An 18,311-nucleotide genomic window follows, 5' to 3' on the forward strand; every position below is an offset into this window, starting at 1 on the left:
GATTGACCGCAGAAGGCCAAAACATGTTCCAGCGGTCTTGGTAGCCTGGGTTTTCATGGTGAGGGTCGGTTCCAGCCAGACACCTAGCGTTTTGATTTCTGTCTTTGGTGTGGGTATCTCACCAAAGGCGTCCGGCCAAACCGAAGGAGGGATGGAGGACCATTTGTTGCCCAGAAGCATAACCTCGGTTTTTGCACCGTTTAGCTTCAGGGAGGATTCGCACATCCAGGTGTAAATGTCCTGGAGACAGTTCAGCAGGTTGTCTGGGTGTTTATCTAGCTGGGAGAGAGAGACGACAAGTTGGGTGTCGTCAGCGTAGTTTACTATTTTTATCCCGTAGGGGGTCACGACATCTTCCAGGGGGGCCATATAGACATTAAACAGGGTGGGACTAAGCGAAGACCCCTGGGGAACTCCACAAATGAGTGGTAGGGGGTCTGAGCGAGAGTTGCCGTCCCACACCTGAAATGAACGGCCAGATAGAAAGGAGTCAATCCAAGCATGTGCAGTTCCCACAATTCCTGCCCTGGCCAGGCGATGTAAAAGGACGCGGTGATCAACCGTATCAAAGGCGGCACTGAGGTCCAGGAGGATCACTGCCACTGATCCTCCTGAATCCAGAATGCACCTTGACTCCTCGATGACGGAGAGGAGGGCTGTATCCGTGCCCTGGCCAGGCCGAAAGCCTGTTTGGGATGGACGCAGGATTTTGTTGGTCTCAAGGAATTGGGAGAGTTGCGAATTAACAAGTTTCTCAGCCAACTTGCTGATACAGGGAAGGAGTGATATAGGTCTGTAGTTGGTCATGTCGCCCGGGTTCAAGTGGGGCTTTTTAAGCAAGGCCTTGACGACCGCGTTTTTCCAGTTGGGAGGCACTGCGCCTTGGAGGAGGGAGATGTTAATGAGATCCCTGATGGTAGGGGATATGCTGGGAGACACAGATTTTAAAAGTCTGGTCGGGGCCGGATCAAGAGGTGAGCCACTTTTCATTTTGGCTAACGTGGAGATGACCTCACTGAGGGAGACTGCTCTAAAGGAGGACAGCCGTGGGCTGTGAGTGCAGACCTCTGTATCAACATAATTATGGGAGGTGATGGTGGGGAGAGAGTCCAGTATCCGCGAAATTTTTGAGTCGAAAAAGGAGGCAAGGTCGTTGCTTCTGTCCGGAGGGGCGTGGGAATCAGCGGGTGCCGAGGGAATATTGAGGAGTTCCTTGACAATCAAGTAGGATTCTTTCGCCGAATTAGTGGCATTTTGTATTCTTTTGTCATAGTATCCTGCCTTGGCTAGTTTGAGAGCCGATTTATAGCGTCTTACCGTACTGTTGTAAATATCTTTGTTACTGTGGAGCCAGTCCTTTCTCCACTGTCTCTCAGCCTTTTTGCAATTTTTGCGGAGGTCACGGAGGTCAGAGGTGTACCAGGGGGCCTGGCCCTTTATCCTGTTTTTAATCTCCCGATTTTTTATGGGGATGATACTGTCGAGAGAGGAAGAAATCCAATCTCTGACTTGTGAGTCGGCAGTGGAGGAGTCCTCCGTGAGGATAGGGGTCGAAGCGTCCAGGGCTATGGACCAGTCCTCCACCGAGAGTCTGGCCCACGCTCGGTCTCTGGTGAAAGTAGGGGGATTTTGAGGCTTCTTGAATGCTCCAGGGAGGTGGGTCGTGACCAGAAAATGGTCCGTCCACGGGAGAGGTTGAGAATTAATAAAAAGGAGGGAGGGGATGTTGGAAAACACCGGGTCGAGAAGATGCCCTTTCGTGTGTGTTGGGCCAGAGTTGGCAAGGAGCAGACCAAAGGCCGCTAGTTCGCCGATTAGGTCGGCTGCTCCTGCGTAAAGAGGATCCTCGAAATGGATGTTTAAGTCGCCTGTTATAAGGAAGTTGGATGTCAGGTGTGCCGAGGAGGAAACAGTTTCCAAAAGGGCGGCCGTGAAGGGGCCAGAGGGGCCAGGCGGCCGATATACCAAGAGGCCTGACAAGGAGTTAGTCGAGGAAAGGTGAATCGTGAAGAGACAGCTCTCTGAGTCCTGAATCGCACAGTCTTTGATTCGACAGGTGAAATGGACTCTGTGGATTATGGCTGATCCACCTCCTCTACCTAGAGGGCGTGGTTGAGACAAGATAAGGAAGCCCGGGGGTAGGGCAAGAACTATATCTGCGTTGGAATGCTCTGTAATCCACGTTTCTGTGAGGAGAAGTATGTCCAGATTGAGGTCGACAATGAGATGATTAATGAGCAGGGCATGTTTAGGAAGCGATCTGCAGTTGAGGGTCGAGATTTTAAGTACTGGGGGTGAAACCGGAAATTTCGGTAATAATAAATTTCCTGATTTGCAATTGTTGCAGCTGGTAAAAGGGACAGTAGGGTCATGAAGTGCAAGACAGGTATTGTTTTTAGTGGGTCTTAGGCTGAGTAGCTCTTTACGCGAGTAGCTTACCTTTGTGGCGGTGGGGACAGGCATAGCGTTTGGCCCTGGGCCCGGCTGGTCGCGGACGGGCGCAGACGGGCTTGCCTTAAGCGCGCCTTCGGCGCGCAAACGGCGCTCCCGCTGCGCTCGTCCGCTGCGCTTGTGTGGCCGACACATTTATGGCAATGTTAGGGGCGTGGCCTCGCAGGGGGCGTGGCTCGCCTTCGAACCGCGATGGCGGTGTGTTTGTCGATCCTGTCTCAGCGCTGGTTGCCGCTGTCTCAGGAGTGCCTCAGAGGGTCTGCTTGGCGCGTGAGGGCAGCGCTTTTCAGTGCAGGTGAGGTTAAAAAGTGGCCAGAACACAAGCATACAAGTGATTATAAAAAGAGCAAGAGTGGCGTCCTCCGGCTTTCCGCCTCAGAGGAAATTACAAAGTAATGTTTGTTGCGCTGCTATCAGCGTTTATATAAGAATCCTGGGTGGGCGTGGCCTCGCAGGGGGCGTGGCTCGCCTTCGAACCGCGATGGCAGTGTGTTTGTCGATCCTGTCTCAGCGCTGGTTGCCGCTGTCTCAGGAGTGCCTCAGAGGGTCTGCTTGGCGCGTGAGGGCAGCGCTTTTCAGTGCAGGTGAGGTTAAAAAGTGGCCAGAACACAAGCATACAAGTGATTATAAAAAGAGCAAGAGTGGCGTCCTCCGGCTTTCCGCCTCAGAGGAAATTACAAAGTAATGTTTGTTGCGCTGCTATCAGCGTTTATATAAGAATCCTGGGTGGGCGTGGCCTCGCAGGGGGCGTGGCTCGCCTTCGAACCGCGATGGCGGTGTGTTTGTCGATCCTGTCTCAGCGCTGGTTGCCGCTGTCTCAGGAGTGCCTCAGAGGGTCTGCTTGGCGCGTGAGGGCAGCGCTTTTCAGTGCAGGTGAGGTTAAAAAGTGGCCAGAACACAAGCATACAAGTGATTATAAAAAGAGCAAGAGTGGCGTCCTCCGGCTTTCCGCCTCAGAGGAAATTACAAAAGAGGAAAAACAAAAAAAAAAGAAAAAAAGAGGAAAAACAAAACTAATAAAGTGCAATGAAATATCCTAGTTCACTACGAGGCAAAAGGTCTCTTGAGAAGATACCCGAGTTCTACAATTCAGTCAGTTTCCCTAATCTATTTGATATTTTCGCATACACATCTTTCGGCCTATGCTCATCTTCTGGGCAAAACCAAAGGGGATGATGGACAGTGTTGAACAATGCAAGCACTCATCCCCAGTCAACTGATCTGAGTTTAATCCATCACTTTGCCACTGGATTCAAGCTAGCCTTGTTGATGACGGCTGGTTAGCCAGAAACCGGTCCCAGGATGCTCGTTTCCAGTCCAGGGAAGGCATGGCTTGGCAGTTCGGGCTGGACTGTTCCCATGAGACACAGATTTGCATATGGCCATGTCTGAACTGGGGTGGCGGAGTGAGCTAAAGAATAATGATGGATTAAACCCAGATCAGTTGACTGGGAGTGAGTGCTTGCAATGTTCAACACTCCGTCCATCATCCCTTTTGGTTTTGCTATGCTCGTCTTCTGCCACATGCCCAGCCACTTAGCCATAAGCACAGTTACACAATGCGCAAAGTACGTTTGAAGTACTTGAGACATTGACAAAGAGTGAAGACACTTCCAACCAGAGCACCAGGTCAATGAAACCTTACTGTAGAAGTCTTGTGTCATGTTACACTCTACCAATGAGTGCATAATATTAAAATGCTAGTTGGGAACATATGCCATGCCATATCATAAAGGTAAAGCAATCACATAACAGTTTCTGCCACAAACTAGCAACCTTGTGTTACTCTATACAAAAGTCGCTCGTGATGACCACAAATATTACTTATTGTATCAAGCCGTGCAGAATGAAAAGTCTACTAGGGGCATTAAGAAAAAAGCCCACGACTACCTCATTTCCTGCACATAGACCGCTGCAGGAAGTGCTAACCCACTGTGTTGTTTTACACAATTCCACTTGAATTAGAGTCACTAAGAGGTAAAAGGAAAAGTGCCCCTCAAATGTTAGTGCGGTCGAGACCCCCAATCTTAAGCAGACCCTACTAGAACATGGGCCATCGAACATCTTTATTTCTATTCGGTCCTCTCCTGGTAGACAAAGCTAATCTGCAGGGGGAAGGAGGTGAACTCACGAGGTCAATAGTACTAAGCAGGTTGAAGCCAAGTACTCTCTGCCAGTGAAATCAACAACCTTGACGCAAGCAGCAGAAAAATTGTTCTCGAGATGTTCAGACCAGCCACACTGCATACAATGTCCAGCATGGAAGCACAGCAAGGAAGGGGTCATGTGTGGGGATGAGGCGCGAATTACATTGGCTCCTTGATTTAAGCACAATATATTTCAAGATTGTCTGCCTGCACATGAAGATGTACATGGTTCTGGAATCATGCCTTATATTACTAGTTAAAAATAAAGACAAGTATAGCTGTTCTACTCAATTGCAAAGGGCACGTAAGGGCCTAAATCAAATCAATGTTGTTTATTTAGTGGCTTAACATCTTGAAGGGCAATTTATATCAAAATCAACCTCATAGATTAGTATCTGTTTAGCTGAACCGGATCTTGAATAATTTGCTGCCCAAACCAAGCTACCAAAGGTAAGCTAAGTACACCTATAGTGAACCCTACTCACCTTTGTTTGTCCTTGTGTTTGGGTGGTCACAGCGGACCTCAGACTGTGCTGTCTGTGCCAATGGATGCCCACTGGCCACCTGTCAGACTAGCTGCCTCCAATACCAGTCAGGCCTCCAATACTAACCCGAAAGTGTCAGACAAAAGCCACCTGATCGGGGTCCGAGGATGGAGGTGGTACTGATAAGGCAGGCGCACAACTGTCATTCTTTTCTTGCCTGGTGTTGGTATTTGAGTTACAGTTGTCTCTCTTTTGTTTCAGTTACTTTACTACAATGGAGCTACAATGGTTCTAGGAGGTTTATCAAATCACCATGGAGCGTTCAGTTTCTCTCTTCTGAAAAATCCCTCTGCCAGAAAGACTACCTCTGTTTATAGTTGGTGGCCCTCAGCTCCTTATCTAGTACTCTCCAACATCGCCTCCTGTTGGAGAGTGTTGTCATAGAGTATCTGAAAATGATATGTCCCATCTTGGGCAAGTGTACAACAAGAGTCAGAGGTGTACAACTTCTGACAGACATTTTAGAATTTACTGGTTTCACCCCTGCCCTACCAGAGCAGAGCCCACGTCTGCCGTGGTTTAGCTTTAGATTGGGTTAGTCAGTCTGTATATTTCTGCTCCAGGTCTTTAGAGGTAGCTGGTCCCTTCCAGTGATGTTTGCTCGCCTTGTTAGGCTAGCGTATGTCCTTCCAACAGAGAAGTGCTTTCAATTCATCCTAATGTGCAGCTATTAAAGACCCCACTCCTTAAGTTGCGTATTGCAGGGCTGCCCCAGACCCACGAAGGGGTCCCTCCTAAGAGGGCGGCCCACCCTTAGTGCCACAGGATGGCACTCAAGTCAGCCTCCCAGTGATTGGTGGACCCTCGAAGGTCCACCATGCCCGCGCCCTCTTTTCATGCTATCCCCAGGGAGGTCCTCACTTTGGGCCCTGGACGAGTGACGGCGCCCCGTTAGTCATACGGGCGGTTGTGGACCTGAGCAACCGGGGGTTGCCTGCAACGCTCCGCCCCCCTTAGCTGGGGGGGGCGTGAGTAAGGGGGTGGACTGGTGGTCCACCGTTGGGAGGGGCTATCCCCTCCCCCAAATCTAACAAACACCGGTTGGCTAGGGCCACGGTGTATTTTGGCTCATCAGGCGGGCAGGCGGCAAAGGGCCTGGAATCACCCGTAAGATAACCCACCATGTTGGCATATTTGTTATGCAAATAAACCTGCAGCAATTTTCTCCATTAAGAATGCGTCTTGTCTGATTATTTCTCCAAATTATTGCTATGGGTGGGATGGGGAGTGTTGTCGATATTGGCACTACGACCTATGTGCTCCTCTGTGATCCCCTAACTCCTTACATTTACGCAAGTGACATTGACCCTCCGTTGGAATGAGTCCAGCACCATAGGGGTCACCTCACCAGATGTTTCTTTCGCTTTGTAGGTGGGGTACCCACAACTTCCCTACAGTTCAGCCCATATTAAGCAACCCGCACAGGCATCTAGGGAAATTACGTCAAGTACAACCTGTTTCCCTTCAAATTTGGAACGGATCGTTATTAACACGTTTTTAGACTGCAACACTGCCGTGGGTGATCTTTCAACTTGTTCTGTCAAATAAGTGCCTGTAAGAATTAACTCAACAGTGCCGTGTTAGATACACAAAGACGAATGTGCGCTCGATTTTTTTTTCTCCTGCCTGCTACAGCCTCTTCATGGGTTAGAGACAGCACACCGACTAATTTTCAGATATCTGAAGGTTTGAAATAAGGGCTCGTATTGCACATTTTGCCTGTGTGCTCTTAAGAAGGCATACCTAATCAGCCTGTGTGTACAGGCGGGGGGGGGGGGGGAGGTTGTTGCAGGGGCTGGAAGCCCCGTGCAGCCCCGAGGGCTCTCTCTGTGCAAGCATCGGGTAGCACCCTGTTATGCATGTTTGTGTCTGGTGCTGCCTCGTTTACTGCTCTTCGGGAACAAGCACGGGCGCCTGTGCTAACCAGGCTGTGTATTGGGATTTAAGGGGCTCCTGCTCGGTCTGTGGAGGGGTGGGCTCCTCCGCCTGGAGGAGCCCTGCTGTCAGTTCTATAACTAGTGCAGGGGTGGCCTTAGGCATGTGCAAGCTGTGCACCTGCACAGGGCCACCAAACCCCAGGGGCCGCCACGCCAATATATATCCTTAATACAATAATCCTCTGAGGATGGATACATATTTGCGTGGCGGCCCCTCGCAGGGATTTGGCAGCCTCTGGCTCTGTTCCACTTCCAAACACCCTGACCCCCCCTCTTCACTGGCCTCCGCGGTCCGCCCTGGCCGGACCCCCTCTTCCGGGGCCCCCTACCTACGATCCCTGCCCAGGGCCGCCATGAGGCTAGAGCCGCCCCTGAGTAGAGGCATGTATCCGAGCTGGAGCAGACATGGCTTGTCTGCGTGTTCAGACGTAGCCTGTTCTGCCCTGTCTGTTTGTGCTGGGCAGGAGCTATACACCTGCGTGTGCAGCATGAGCTCTCAGCCCGGCTGTATGGACAGAACAGCAGTTACTGCAATGCCAGTCTGTGTGTGAGGTGTGTGTCTGCGCGCTTGTAGCCCTGCAGGTCTGTTTGTGCAGGTACACAACTGTTATATGTTCTATTTCAGCATTGATGGGCAGCCCTGTTGTGTTACGAGAGCGGCAGTTCTACACTACCTGTCTGTGTGTGTGCCACATGGGCAATGCTCTCTCTGTAAGCACGAGTGGGCAGCCCAGCTGTGTGTTAGAGAGCAGCAGTTCTGCAAACGCATGTTTGTGTGTACATAACATAACAGGTGTATTTGTGTGGAGCAGGTGCAATGCCCAGCTCTGTGTAAGTCCGGGTGGGTAACACTGTTGTGTGGAAGAGAGCAGCAGTTATGCAACGCCTGTTTGTGTGTACATAGCATAACAGGTGTAATGTATTTGTATGCAGCAGGTGCAATACCCCTCTCTGTTTAAGTACGAGTGGGTAACACTTATTTATTTATTTTATTTATGCATTTTTATATAGCGCGGACATAACCCGAAGGTGTCAGAGCGCTTCACAAAAGGAACAGAAATGGAACATAATGAGAAACATTACAAAAGCGTACGTTACGTTACATAAAGTAAAAGTGACATTTGTGATCAAACAATATACATGAGGTATTAAAAATTGTGAAACACTGTTGTGTGGAAGAGAGCAGCAGCTATGCAATGCCTGTTTGTGAGTATATGTGTGCACCAGGTACAATGCTGCTTTCTCTATGTAAGCGGGAGCTGTGTGTAAGAGAGCAACAGTTCTTAACGAGTGTGTTTCGCCTCCATGCTCTCTCTATCTCACCAGGGGTGCGCAGCCCTGCTGTGTAGAAGAGAGCAGCAGTTCTGCAAACGCCTGTTTGTGTGTGTATATGTGTGCATCAGGTGGTGCAATGCCCCTCTCTGTGTAAGTACACGTGGGTAAACCTGCTGTGTGGAAAAGAGTAGCAGCTATGTAATGCCTGTGTGTATATGTGTGCAACAGGTACAATGCTGCTTTCTCTATGTAAGCAGGAGCTGTGTGGAAGAGAGCAGCAGTTCTGCACGAGTGTGTTTCGCCTCCATGCTCTCTCTATCTCACCAGGGATGGGCAGCCCTGCTGTGCTGCAGCTCTGCACTGCCTGTTTGTGTGTGCCACAGGTGCAATGCTGCTCTCTCTTTGCAGCTCGGAACGGCAGCCCTGCTGTGTGTGGGCGCGGATTCACAGCCCTGACCTCGGTGCATGGCAAGAAAGCACCGGAGCGGTGTTACTGCCTCTCTCTCCAGGACCCCCCGCCCTGAGCCCAGCCCTGGTACTCACGCAGTCCGGGTAGAGCCAGGCAGGCAGGAGGATCTGCAGGTCCACGCAGAGGGTGATGGGGATGTGAGAGAAGAAGTAGAGGCAGAAGATCCACTCCAGCAAGCGGGTGAACGAGGCCATGGCTGCGGCTCCAACACACACTTCCCTACTATTGCCACAGGAGCCTGATCGAAAAACAAGCGCAACCTCCCCTAAACACACGCCGAAAAGAAGCCCAACCAGGGACTGACGACGACTGGTTAAAGCACACAGAGGATGACCTACCTAAAGGGGTTATTTATTTATTTTTATTTATTTATGCATTTTTATATAGCGCGGACTTTACCCGAAGGTGTCAGAGCGCTTCACAATAGGAACAGAACTGATACATGAGAAACATTACAAGGGAGCAAAATACAAAGGCAAACGTTACATTAAATGAAGCAAAAAATGACACCGTGCGCCAACAAAATACAAGAGGTAGCTAACGGTGCATTACAAAAGTGACAATCGTGATCCAACAAAACACAAGAGGTAGCAAACGGTGCATTACAAAAGTGACAATCGTGAGCCAACAAAATACAAGAGGTAGCAAACGGTGCATTACAAAAGTGACAATGGTGAGCCAATAAAGTATAAGAGGTAGCAAACGGTGCATTACAAAAGTGACAATCGTGAGCCAACAAAATACAAGAGGTAGCAAACGTTGTATTGCAGGAGGAAAAAGTGACGTGTGCAGGTTACAGAAAGCATACAAAATAAACATAGAGGTATAATACTGCAAAATATGGAGGACACTCCAGCACAAGAACAAACGTGGTAAAATACAAAACAAAACAAAAGAAACAAAAGGGTGAAATACAACTGGATATTTTTATGAACCACTGGCAAAGCACACCGGTTTGGCTTATTGTAATTGCATTTATATAGTGCTTACTACCCCTGACGAGGCGTCGAATCGCTTTTTCGGCGAGTAGCACGCTACACCGGGAACCATAGAGGATTAGTGTTGAATTAGTATAATGAAACATGCAAGTACATTTTAAGTGGTGGATAGTCAGTTATTTGGATTTGGAATGATAGTAGAAGGATATAGAGGACAAAGGTTTGTATTTATATAGCGCTTGTTGACGCACGCTATTCAGGAAGCCTACAAAGGATTAGTGCTAAATTATTATGGTGAAATATGAAGTAATTTCAGTGGTGGAAATCAGTCAGTTACTTGGAGTAAGAAGTATAGCGGAGGGATAAAAGGGGAAGAAAGATTTGCATTCATATAGCACTTGTTACCCCTGATGGGTGTTGAAGCGCTTTTCTGGCGAGTAGCACACCACTCCGGAACCCATAAAGGATTACTGTTAAAAATTAGTATAGTAAACAAAATATGAAGTAATTTGAGTAGTGGATATGTTATTCAGTTATTTGGGTAGTTTATTAGTATAGTTTAATATGGAATTTGAGAAGTGAAGATGTTAGTCTGTTAATTCTCGATTGAAAAGGATAGTGGAGGGATAAAAAAGTGAAAGATTTTTTTTTTAATATCTTAGCAATAGGAGGAGGCTTTTGGATGAGTAAAAAGCAGTTTTGGAGGGGAGGACTCAGAGGAAACAGTTTAGAAAGGTTTGTTTTAGGGGATCGGTATAGTAAAAGAGGTGTCAGATGATACAAGGAGGGGTAGAGTAGGAGAGAGTCTAGAAAGGGTTATTTTGACAATCATAGTAGTGGTATGGGGTTTGGGATAAATGAGAGAGTGGGTGTAGAGGATATATTGATAGATGTACAGGATGAGAGATAGGGTAGTGCATTGGAAAGGAGTAGTAGAAGAAGTTTGATATGAGTCAGAAGGTTGGGCTAGAAGATATATTGAGCGAAGTATATGCTGAGAAATAGGATAGTGCATTGGAAATGCTGAATTAGAAGAAAGTGATAAATATGTAGATCCATAATTACATTGAAAGTATATGTGTTGCAAGAGTTACACAGTGTGGTGGTGTGCAGTGTGTGTTGTGCGTTAGTGTTATTATGGTAGAAGGGAGAGGAGGGTGTTTTTTGGACAACTGATGGAAGGATGATTATACGTTTGTTAGTGATAAAAGGTGGTCTGTTAGGTGTAATTACAGCAGGGAGAGTGTGTCTGAATGGGATGTAGTTATGTATGGTGTTGATTGGTGTTGTGTTAGTGATGAGTGTATTGGTAAGTGGTATAGGATAGAGTTATGTACTGTTTGTAGGTGATGGCAGATATGTGTGGTAGTTGGGATAGTACGGTGTGTAGATGTGGTTTGGTTGGGTTTGTAGTGCAGGCTGGTACATTAATCTGTGCATAGTGTTGTGCGTGGTGTGCATTTGGTGTGAGTGTGTTGCTCTGTTTGTGGATGTGGAGGGTGTGGGCTGGGTATTTCTAAATGAGAAAACGTGCAGCATTTCTGGCCCTAGTCCCGACCAGTCTCGAACAGGCTCAAACAGGAAACTGCCCTTGTCCTCTCTGCCCTTAACAGGCTCAAGCAGGAAACTACCCTTGTCCTCTCTGCCCTTAGCCTCGACGCCCTAAGCCTGGCCTTTTTTATAGCCCTAGTAATCAGGTGACCCCTTCATCCAATGGGTACCCTGGTTTTCCCCCTTTAATATTGTGCGTTCAAATGACTTTCTTTGCTTTCATTACCATAGTTCTGCAAATGTGTGGCACTGTTTTAGTTCCACTGTCCGCACGCTTTCAGTAACGTTTAACTCTGCCACGAGTGTTTTCACCGCTTCTCAGTGCCGTCGACTGCAATGATTTTCATTCGCTTAAGGTTTTTTTGTGTTGTGTTGTGTTGTGGAACTGCTTGGCGGTAACATACTTTCCCTCCCTTTACTCCTCTAAACTGCACTCTTCCTCTGCTGGTTAGCTCATCCCCAGCTTACATGCTCTCTTTTCACAGAGCCACGCCCAACAATGGTTCCTTTTCCTTTAAGGGTTGGTTGTATTAACCCTTTCCTGTCACTTTAGTGATATTTATTTACTATTTGCTATTACTTGATTTTCTGAAGAGTTTCTTTTAATATGATATTTAATATTTATTAACCCTTTACTCTATTCACAATGGCCGAGGAAGAAAAAACTAAAGCTTTTAATCCTAATTTGAAATCCTTTATTACGAATTCTGTTCAGAAGGCGGTAGCTGTCTCTATGCTGGATGTATCAAAAATGTAGAGGCTTGAATTTAAAAAATGCTCCCCTCCTCTACTGAAATTCCCTCAAGAAAGGATAAGAAGCATGCAGCGACCCCTGGTGGGTTCATGAAAGGAAATGTATTAATAACTGGTCCTCCCAGAGGTTAAAGAAGTTTCTTTTATAGGGCTCTCATCTTCCCCTCTTCAGGTTACCCACTTAAAAGACACTGATGATGATGATATCTCGAGTTTTGACGGATCTTCAGATCCATTTAATTATGTGCTTCTGGAGAAAAGACATAAAATGTTACCTAATGATGGTAGTGATTCTCACCCAGTGTCTAATGAACTAATTGATCATCTTTGGGAACCCATGCTTGACCCCTCCCTTATTCATCACCCCAAATCCACAGACTGGGTCCCTTTCGAGCATGTGGCTGAATATATTTCATTTTATCTTCACCATGCTCTAGATCGCGGGTACCCAAAGTACGGCCCGCGGGCCGCCAGCGGCCAGGCAAGCCTTACTTGGCGGCCCGCGGACCTTACAGACATCGTACCTGTGTTGTTTTTTTTTTTAAGTGTCAGCTAACGCTGCCGGTATTGCTCTGTGGGGGCCGGGCGATTCCAGCCACAGTCAGAGTGGAGCTTCGGGGGCGCTAAGAAGAGGTGAACAAAGCCTCATTAACCTGCAAATGGTCTTTTAAAGACCAGTGTAGTACTGGGGTGCGGCTTTGTGTGTGCCCGGGAAGCTGTGTTCGGCTTACACACACCCACGCGGGGGAGGGGTGAGGGGAGAGGTAGGACAGCGGGTGTGGTGACAGAGGACAGCAGGGACTGAGAGCCCAGTTAGGTGTGAGGGCAGCAGGGAGTGAGAGCCCGGGTGAGGTGGGCGGGCAGCAGGGAGTGAGAGCCCGGGTGAGGTGGGAGGGCAGCAGGGAGTGAGAGCCCGGTGAGGTGGGAGGGCAGTAGGGACTGAGAGCCCGGTGAGGTGGGAGTGCAGCATGGACTGAGAGCCTGGTGAGGTGGGAGTGCAGCAGGGACTGAGAGCCTGGTGAGGTGGGAGGGCAGCAGGGAGTGAGAGCCCGGGTGAGGTGGGAGGGTAGCAGGGAGTGAGAGCCGGGTGAGGTGGGAGTGCAGAAGGGACTGAGAGCCTGGTGAGGTGGGAGGGCAGCAGGGAGTGAGAGCCCGGGTGAGGTGGGAGTGCAGCAGGGACTGAGAGCCTGGGTGAGGTGGGAGGGTAGCAGGGAGTGAGAGCCGGGTGAGGTGGGAGTGCAGAAGGGACTGAGAGCCTGGTGAGGTGGGAGGGCAGCAGGGAGTGAGAGCCCGGGTGAGGTGGGAGGGTAGCAGGAAGTGAGAGCCCGGTGAGGTGGGAGGGCAGTAGGGACTGAGAGCCCGGTGAGGTGGGAGTGCAGCAGGGACTGAGAGCCTGGTGAGGTGGGAGGGCAGCAGGGAGTGAGAGCCCGGGTGAGGTGGGAGGGTAGCAGGGAGTGAGAGCCGGGTGAGGTGGGAGTGCAGAAGGGACTGAGAGCCTGGTGAGGTGGGAGGGCAGCAGGGAGTGAGAGCCCGGGTGAGGTGGGAGTGCAGCAGGGATTGAGAGCCTGGGTGAGGTGGGAGGGTAGCAGGGAGTGAGAGCCCGGGTGAGGTGGGAGGGCAGCAGGGAGTGAGAGCCCTGTGAAGTGGGAGGGCAGCAGGAAGTGAGAGCCCGGGTGAGGTGGGAGTGCAGCAGGAACTGAGAGCTCGGGTGAGGTGGGAGGGTAGCAGGGAGTGAGAGCCCGGGTGAGGTGGGAGGGCAGCAGGGAGTGACAGCCGGGTGAGGTGACGGAGGGCAGCAGGGAGTGAGAGCCGGGTGAGGTGACAGAGGGCAGCAGGGAGTGAGAGTCGTATGAGGTGAGACAGATAGATATAGAGTCAGATAAATACATATAGAGACAGAGACAGATAGAGGCTGAGAGATAGAGACAGGGGCAGACAGAGCTAGATAGGGTCAGAGACAGGGACAGACAGAGACAGATATAGGTAGAGACAGGCAGCGATAGAGACAGAGAGAGAGAGAGAGACAGAGAGAGACAGAGATAGAGACTGAGATAGAGGCAGGGACAGATAGAGGCAGAGACAGACCGAGACAGGCAGAGACAGAGAGACGAAGAGGGAGACAGAGGGAGGAAGACAGAGACAGGGACAGACAGAGACAGATAGGAGGCAGGGGCAGGAACAGACAGAGGCAGAGTGACAGAGAGACAGAGAGGAGAAGGAGACGGAGAGGGAGACGGAGAGGGAGAGGGGGGGAGAGAGAGAGAGGGAGACAGACAGAGGGAGACAGAAGGAAGGAGAGAGAGAGAGAAACAGAGAGAGAGGGAGACAGAGAGAGAGAGGGAGACAGAGAGAGAGGGAGACAGAGGGAGGGAGACAGAGGGAGGGAGATAGAGGGAGGGAGACAGAGGGAGGGAGGAAGATAGAGGGAGGGAGGAAGATAGAGGGAGGGAGGAAGATAGAGGGAGATGGAGGGAGATGGAGGGAGGGAGGGAAATGGAGGGAGATGGAGGGAGGGAAGGAGATGGAGATAGAGGGAGGGAGACAGACATAGTGGGAGACGGAGAGAGGGAGACAGAGAGAGGGAGACAGAGGGTGACAGGCAGAGGAGACAGACAGAGTGAGACAGACAGAGGGAGACAGGCAGAGGGAGACAGGCAGAGGGAGACAGGGAGGGAGACAGAGGGTGACAGACAGAGGGTGACAGACAGAGGGAGATAGACAGAGGGAGACAGACAGAGGGAGACAGACAGACGGCGACAGACAGAGGGAGAGAGAGAGGGAGACAGGGAGGGAGACAGAGGGTGACATACATAGGGAGACAGACAGAGGGAGGGAGACAGTCAGAGGGAGGGAGACGGACAGAGGGAGGGAGACGGACAGAGGGAGGGAGACGGACAGAGGGAGACGGACAAAGGGAGACGGACAGAGGGAGACAGAGAGGGAAGGAAAGAGAGGGAGGGAGACAGAGAGAAAGAGAGGGAGACAGAGAGAGAGAGAGGGAGACAGTGAGTGAGACAGAGGGAGACAGAGTGAGACGGAGAGAGAGGGAAGGAGGGAGCGAGAGAGAGAGAGAGAGGGAGGGAGAGAGAGCGATATATATATATATATATATATATCCAAGATGCTGCTTGAAAAAAATCGGATGCCGCACGTTGTCCTCTAGCATACAACGAAGAAGCAGACACAAACCCAGAGTAAGTGCAAAGAGTAGCGTTTATTCTCTCGCTAGTCAGCCATAACGCGTTTCACCACAGAAGTGGCTTGATCACATGACAACGTTCAAACATTGAATGGACCATTAAGACAGCTAGCACCAAAGGCACGTGACTAAATTAGTGATAGACATAAAAGAAAAACAGTGAAATACTACTGAAAGTCTTCCTTCGAAGACATATAAGATATATATGCCAGGTCTGTTGGCTCAGTGGATGAAGGCGTCCGCTGCAGAGGCCTGTTTTCAACCTCATGGTCACAGGTTTTTTTTCTCTAGCCCCTCCCCGCCTCAACCAGTGCCGCCCTCGGCCACAAATCACACTGTAAATTCGGCCCCGAGAGAAAGTTTGTGAGTACCCATGCTCTAGATAAATCTTCTAGAAAAAAAAATTAAAGTCAGAATGTCCCTGCCCTTTCCTTCCAATAACATTATGGCTACTCCTGTCATTGATCCAAACATGTTTATATTGTTTTACAACATTTGGAAAGGACCCAAAGAAAGGGGTTGACAGGGCCTGGTCCAGCTGCCAAGAGAGGATTTTGAACTTGGTTGTTCCCCTGACCAGGATTTTGGATTTGACGGAAGAGGCAAGAATTGTGGGCACTCAAATCGATCCGGATACCCTCTCTAGTTGGGCCCAGTGAGTTAGATGTATTTTGGGCAATGCCAATGTTCACATTAAGCAAGAGAGGCAAAAATGTTTGTTATTAAAAATAGACCCGAAGCTTATCAGTCTCTCTACTAAGGAAGAGTGTCCACTTGCTAAGGCCTACTAGTTAGGGATTCTTTTATAAAAGAACTCAGAAAACATGTCTCAATGTTTGCCATGATAGACAAGGCCCAGCTCTCCCTAAAGACATTTTTTTCTTTTCTGGTTTTTGCCAGGGCCGGCAAAGGTAGGAGTCGCTTTGCCGGCCGTTACCGCACAAGAGGACAATCCCTTAAACAGAGGCTCCTTCGATCAAAGCCCCCAAGTCAGGAAAATGCAGGGGTGCGCCACATTCCTGTAAACATGGCACATCCCTGTGTTTTGAAACTGACATAGTGCAACGTCACCAATTTTAACGTAGCACTGCGCTCCGCCAGTTTCTAGTAAATATGCCCTTCGGTGTTTTTGTCTGCTCGCTGAGATTTTAAAGACAAACTAGTCCGCTGGCTCGGGTCTGGCTTGGCTCTTCAAGTTCTCAGGAGTTCTGTGACTTACTCACCTCTATTGCTTGGTATCGGAAGACCTCAGTTTCCATGCCATCCAAATGCTGCTGCCTTTGCAATAAACTTGTATGTATTTGTTTACTAACTTAACTGGTATAGAACACGTGAACCACTTGAGGGGAATTATGCATCTATTATATGTAGACATATAAATACATGCATCATGAGACTCCAGTGAACAATAAACATTGTAGGCCCTCTTTTGAAAAAAAAGAGAGTTATAAATAGCTATTAACAGTTTGTCTGAGCATTAATAGCTTTTCATAAATCTGTTTGGAAACACTATGCATGACATTTGTTTGGAAGCAGCACTGTAAAGCTGTGAAGCACAATGAACTTTGAATGTAAATAAAGATTTTGGAAGCACAGCCCTGCTGTGTGAAGCAGGGTTGCAGATGACAACTTAGACTTTCAACAATCTCAGCTGAGAGGCCAAGCAAAAAAAGGGAATGGCTTGTATTTACTTCTTGAACAGCGTTAAACACTGATGACAATATTGAAAAGAGTGAGCTGCTCTGAAGGATCAACTACTGTTCACTTAGCATCTTGAGACACAAGCAAAGCACAAGAGCCTAGCAGCAATTCAACTGTTCGCATGTGCTTTACAAAAATAATTCTCTCAGAGGTGGACTAGTTGTGATTTAGCAAGCATAATGGTACAGTATCTAGGTTAGTGTTTCTGTGATCAGGTACAATTAATGAAGGAAAAAGCTGAACATCTCAAAACGTGTCATGAGCATTCAGAACTTGAGTTACACAGAGAACAGGTGAGAAACAAGACAGCTGAAAGGAAAGTTTCTACATAAACTTTTTTTGCAGTTATATATAGCGCGAACTCGATCCGAAGGTATTGGGGCGCTTTACATGAGCACCAGTTACTTTACTAAAGGACCCATTTATTTTTGGTAGGCACGGAGAGATTTGGGGCCCGATGTAGGTAAATCTCATTTACCGACTCTAGAATACCGAATTTTACCGATTCGGTATTCTAGATTTGGTAAATGAGATTTAGGTAAAAATTCGGTAATTTTTACCGAATCAGTATGATTCGGTAATTGCCATTGATTCCTATGGGCCTTGAGGCATTGTCAAGGGGGACAGGGTGTCACTTTGACACCCTGTTGCACCCCTGATTCTGGCATGCCTAAGGGCATGTATGTGTGTCACATGGCACATGTGTACATGCACAGATTTGCATGTGTACAGGAATTCGTTATTTACCATGAAATAATATTTCATGGTAAATAACGAATTCTTAAGGGCCTGTGGCACTGTTTTCAGTGCCACCTACATCTAGATTTACCGATTCGGTAAATTTACTGATTCGGTATTTTACCGAATCGGTAAATTTAAGGCCCCCTACACTTCAAAAGCCAAATACCGGTCGGTAACGGCCGAAATCGGCGGTTACCGACCGGTATTTGATGTCCTACATCGGGCCCTAAGTGATTTGTCCAGAATCACAGGCTGTTGAGTTGATGCAGGGACCCGAACCTGATTTCCCAGTTCCAAAGTAGACAGCTCTGGCCGTTATGCCTCATTCTCTGCCCTGTTCATTCGGTGTCACTACAATCGTATTGTACATCAAACTACTTTTTGCATTAGCCTCTTGAGGAGCACGATGTAAACATATTTTTACTCGCTCTCTCATCAAAGAAACTGATAGACAATTTCACTGAGCGATATCAGTTTCTTCTCGCTATAATTTCTGATGTTAATAAAGCTGTGAGAAGGGAACAAAAGGGCATATGTATCAAATCCCGTTATTGCAATTCTCAAATAGCGATTTTTAGAGAATTGATATTTGAGAATCACAAAT

General features: G+C 48.6%; 1 protein-coding gene across 1 annotated transcript in view; it reads right to left on the minus strand.

Annotated features, from left to right (window-relative positions):
• TMEM97 (transmembrane protein 97) overlaps positions 1-9,069 on the minus strand; it is a 94,337-nt gene extending 85,268 nt beyond the window's left edge. Inside the window, exon 1 of the mRNA XM_078679348.1 lies at positions 8,899-9,069. Within this exon, the coding sequence (XP_078535474.1) occupies positions 8,899-9,018 (120 nt within the window). The 5' untranslated portion in view covers positions 9,019-9,069. The remainder of the gene's footprint in view (positions 1-8,898) is intronic.
• Positions 9,070-18,311: the final 9,242 nt, after the last annotated feature.

Source organism: Lissotriton helveticus, chromosome 3_1 (assembly GCF_964261635.1).
Source record: "Lissotriton helveticus chromosome 3_1, aLisHel1.1, whole genome shotgun sequence".
Taxonomy (NCBI): domain Eukaryota; kingdom Metazoa; phylum Chordata; class Amphibia; order Caudata; family Salamandridae; genus Lissotriton; species Lissotriton helveticus.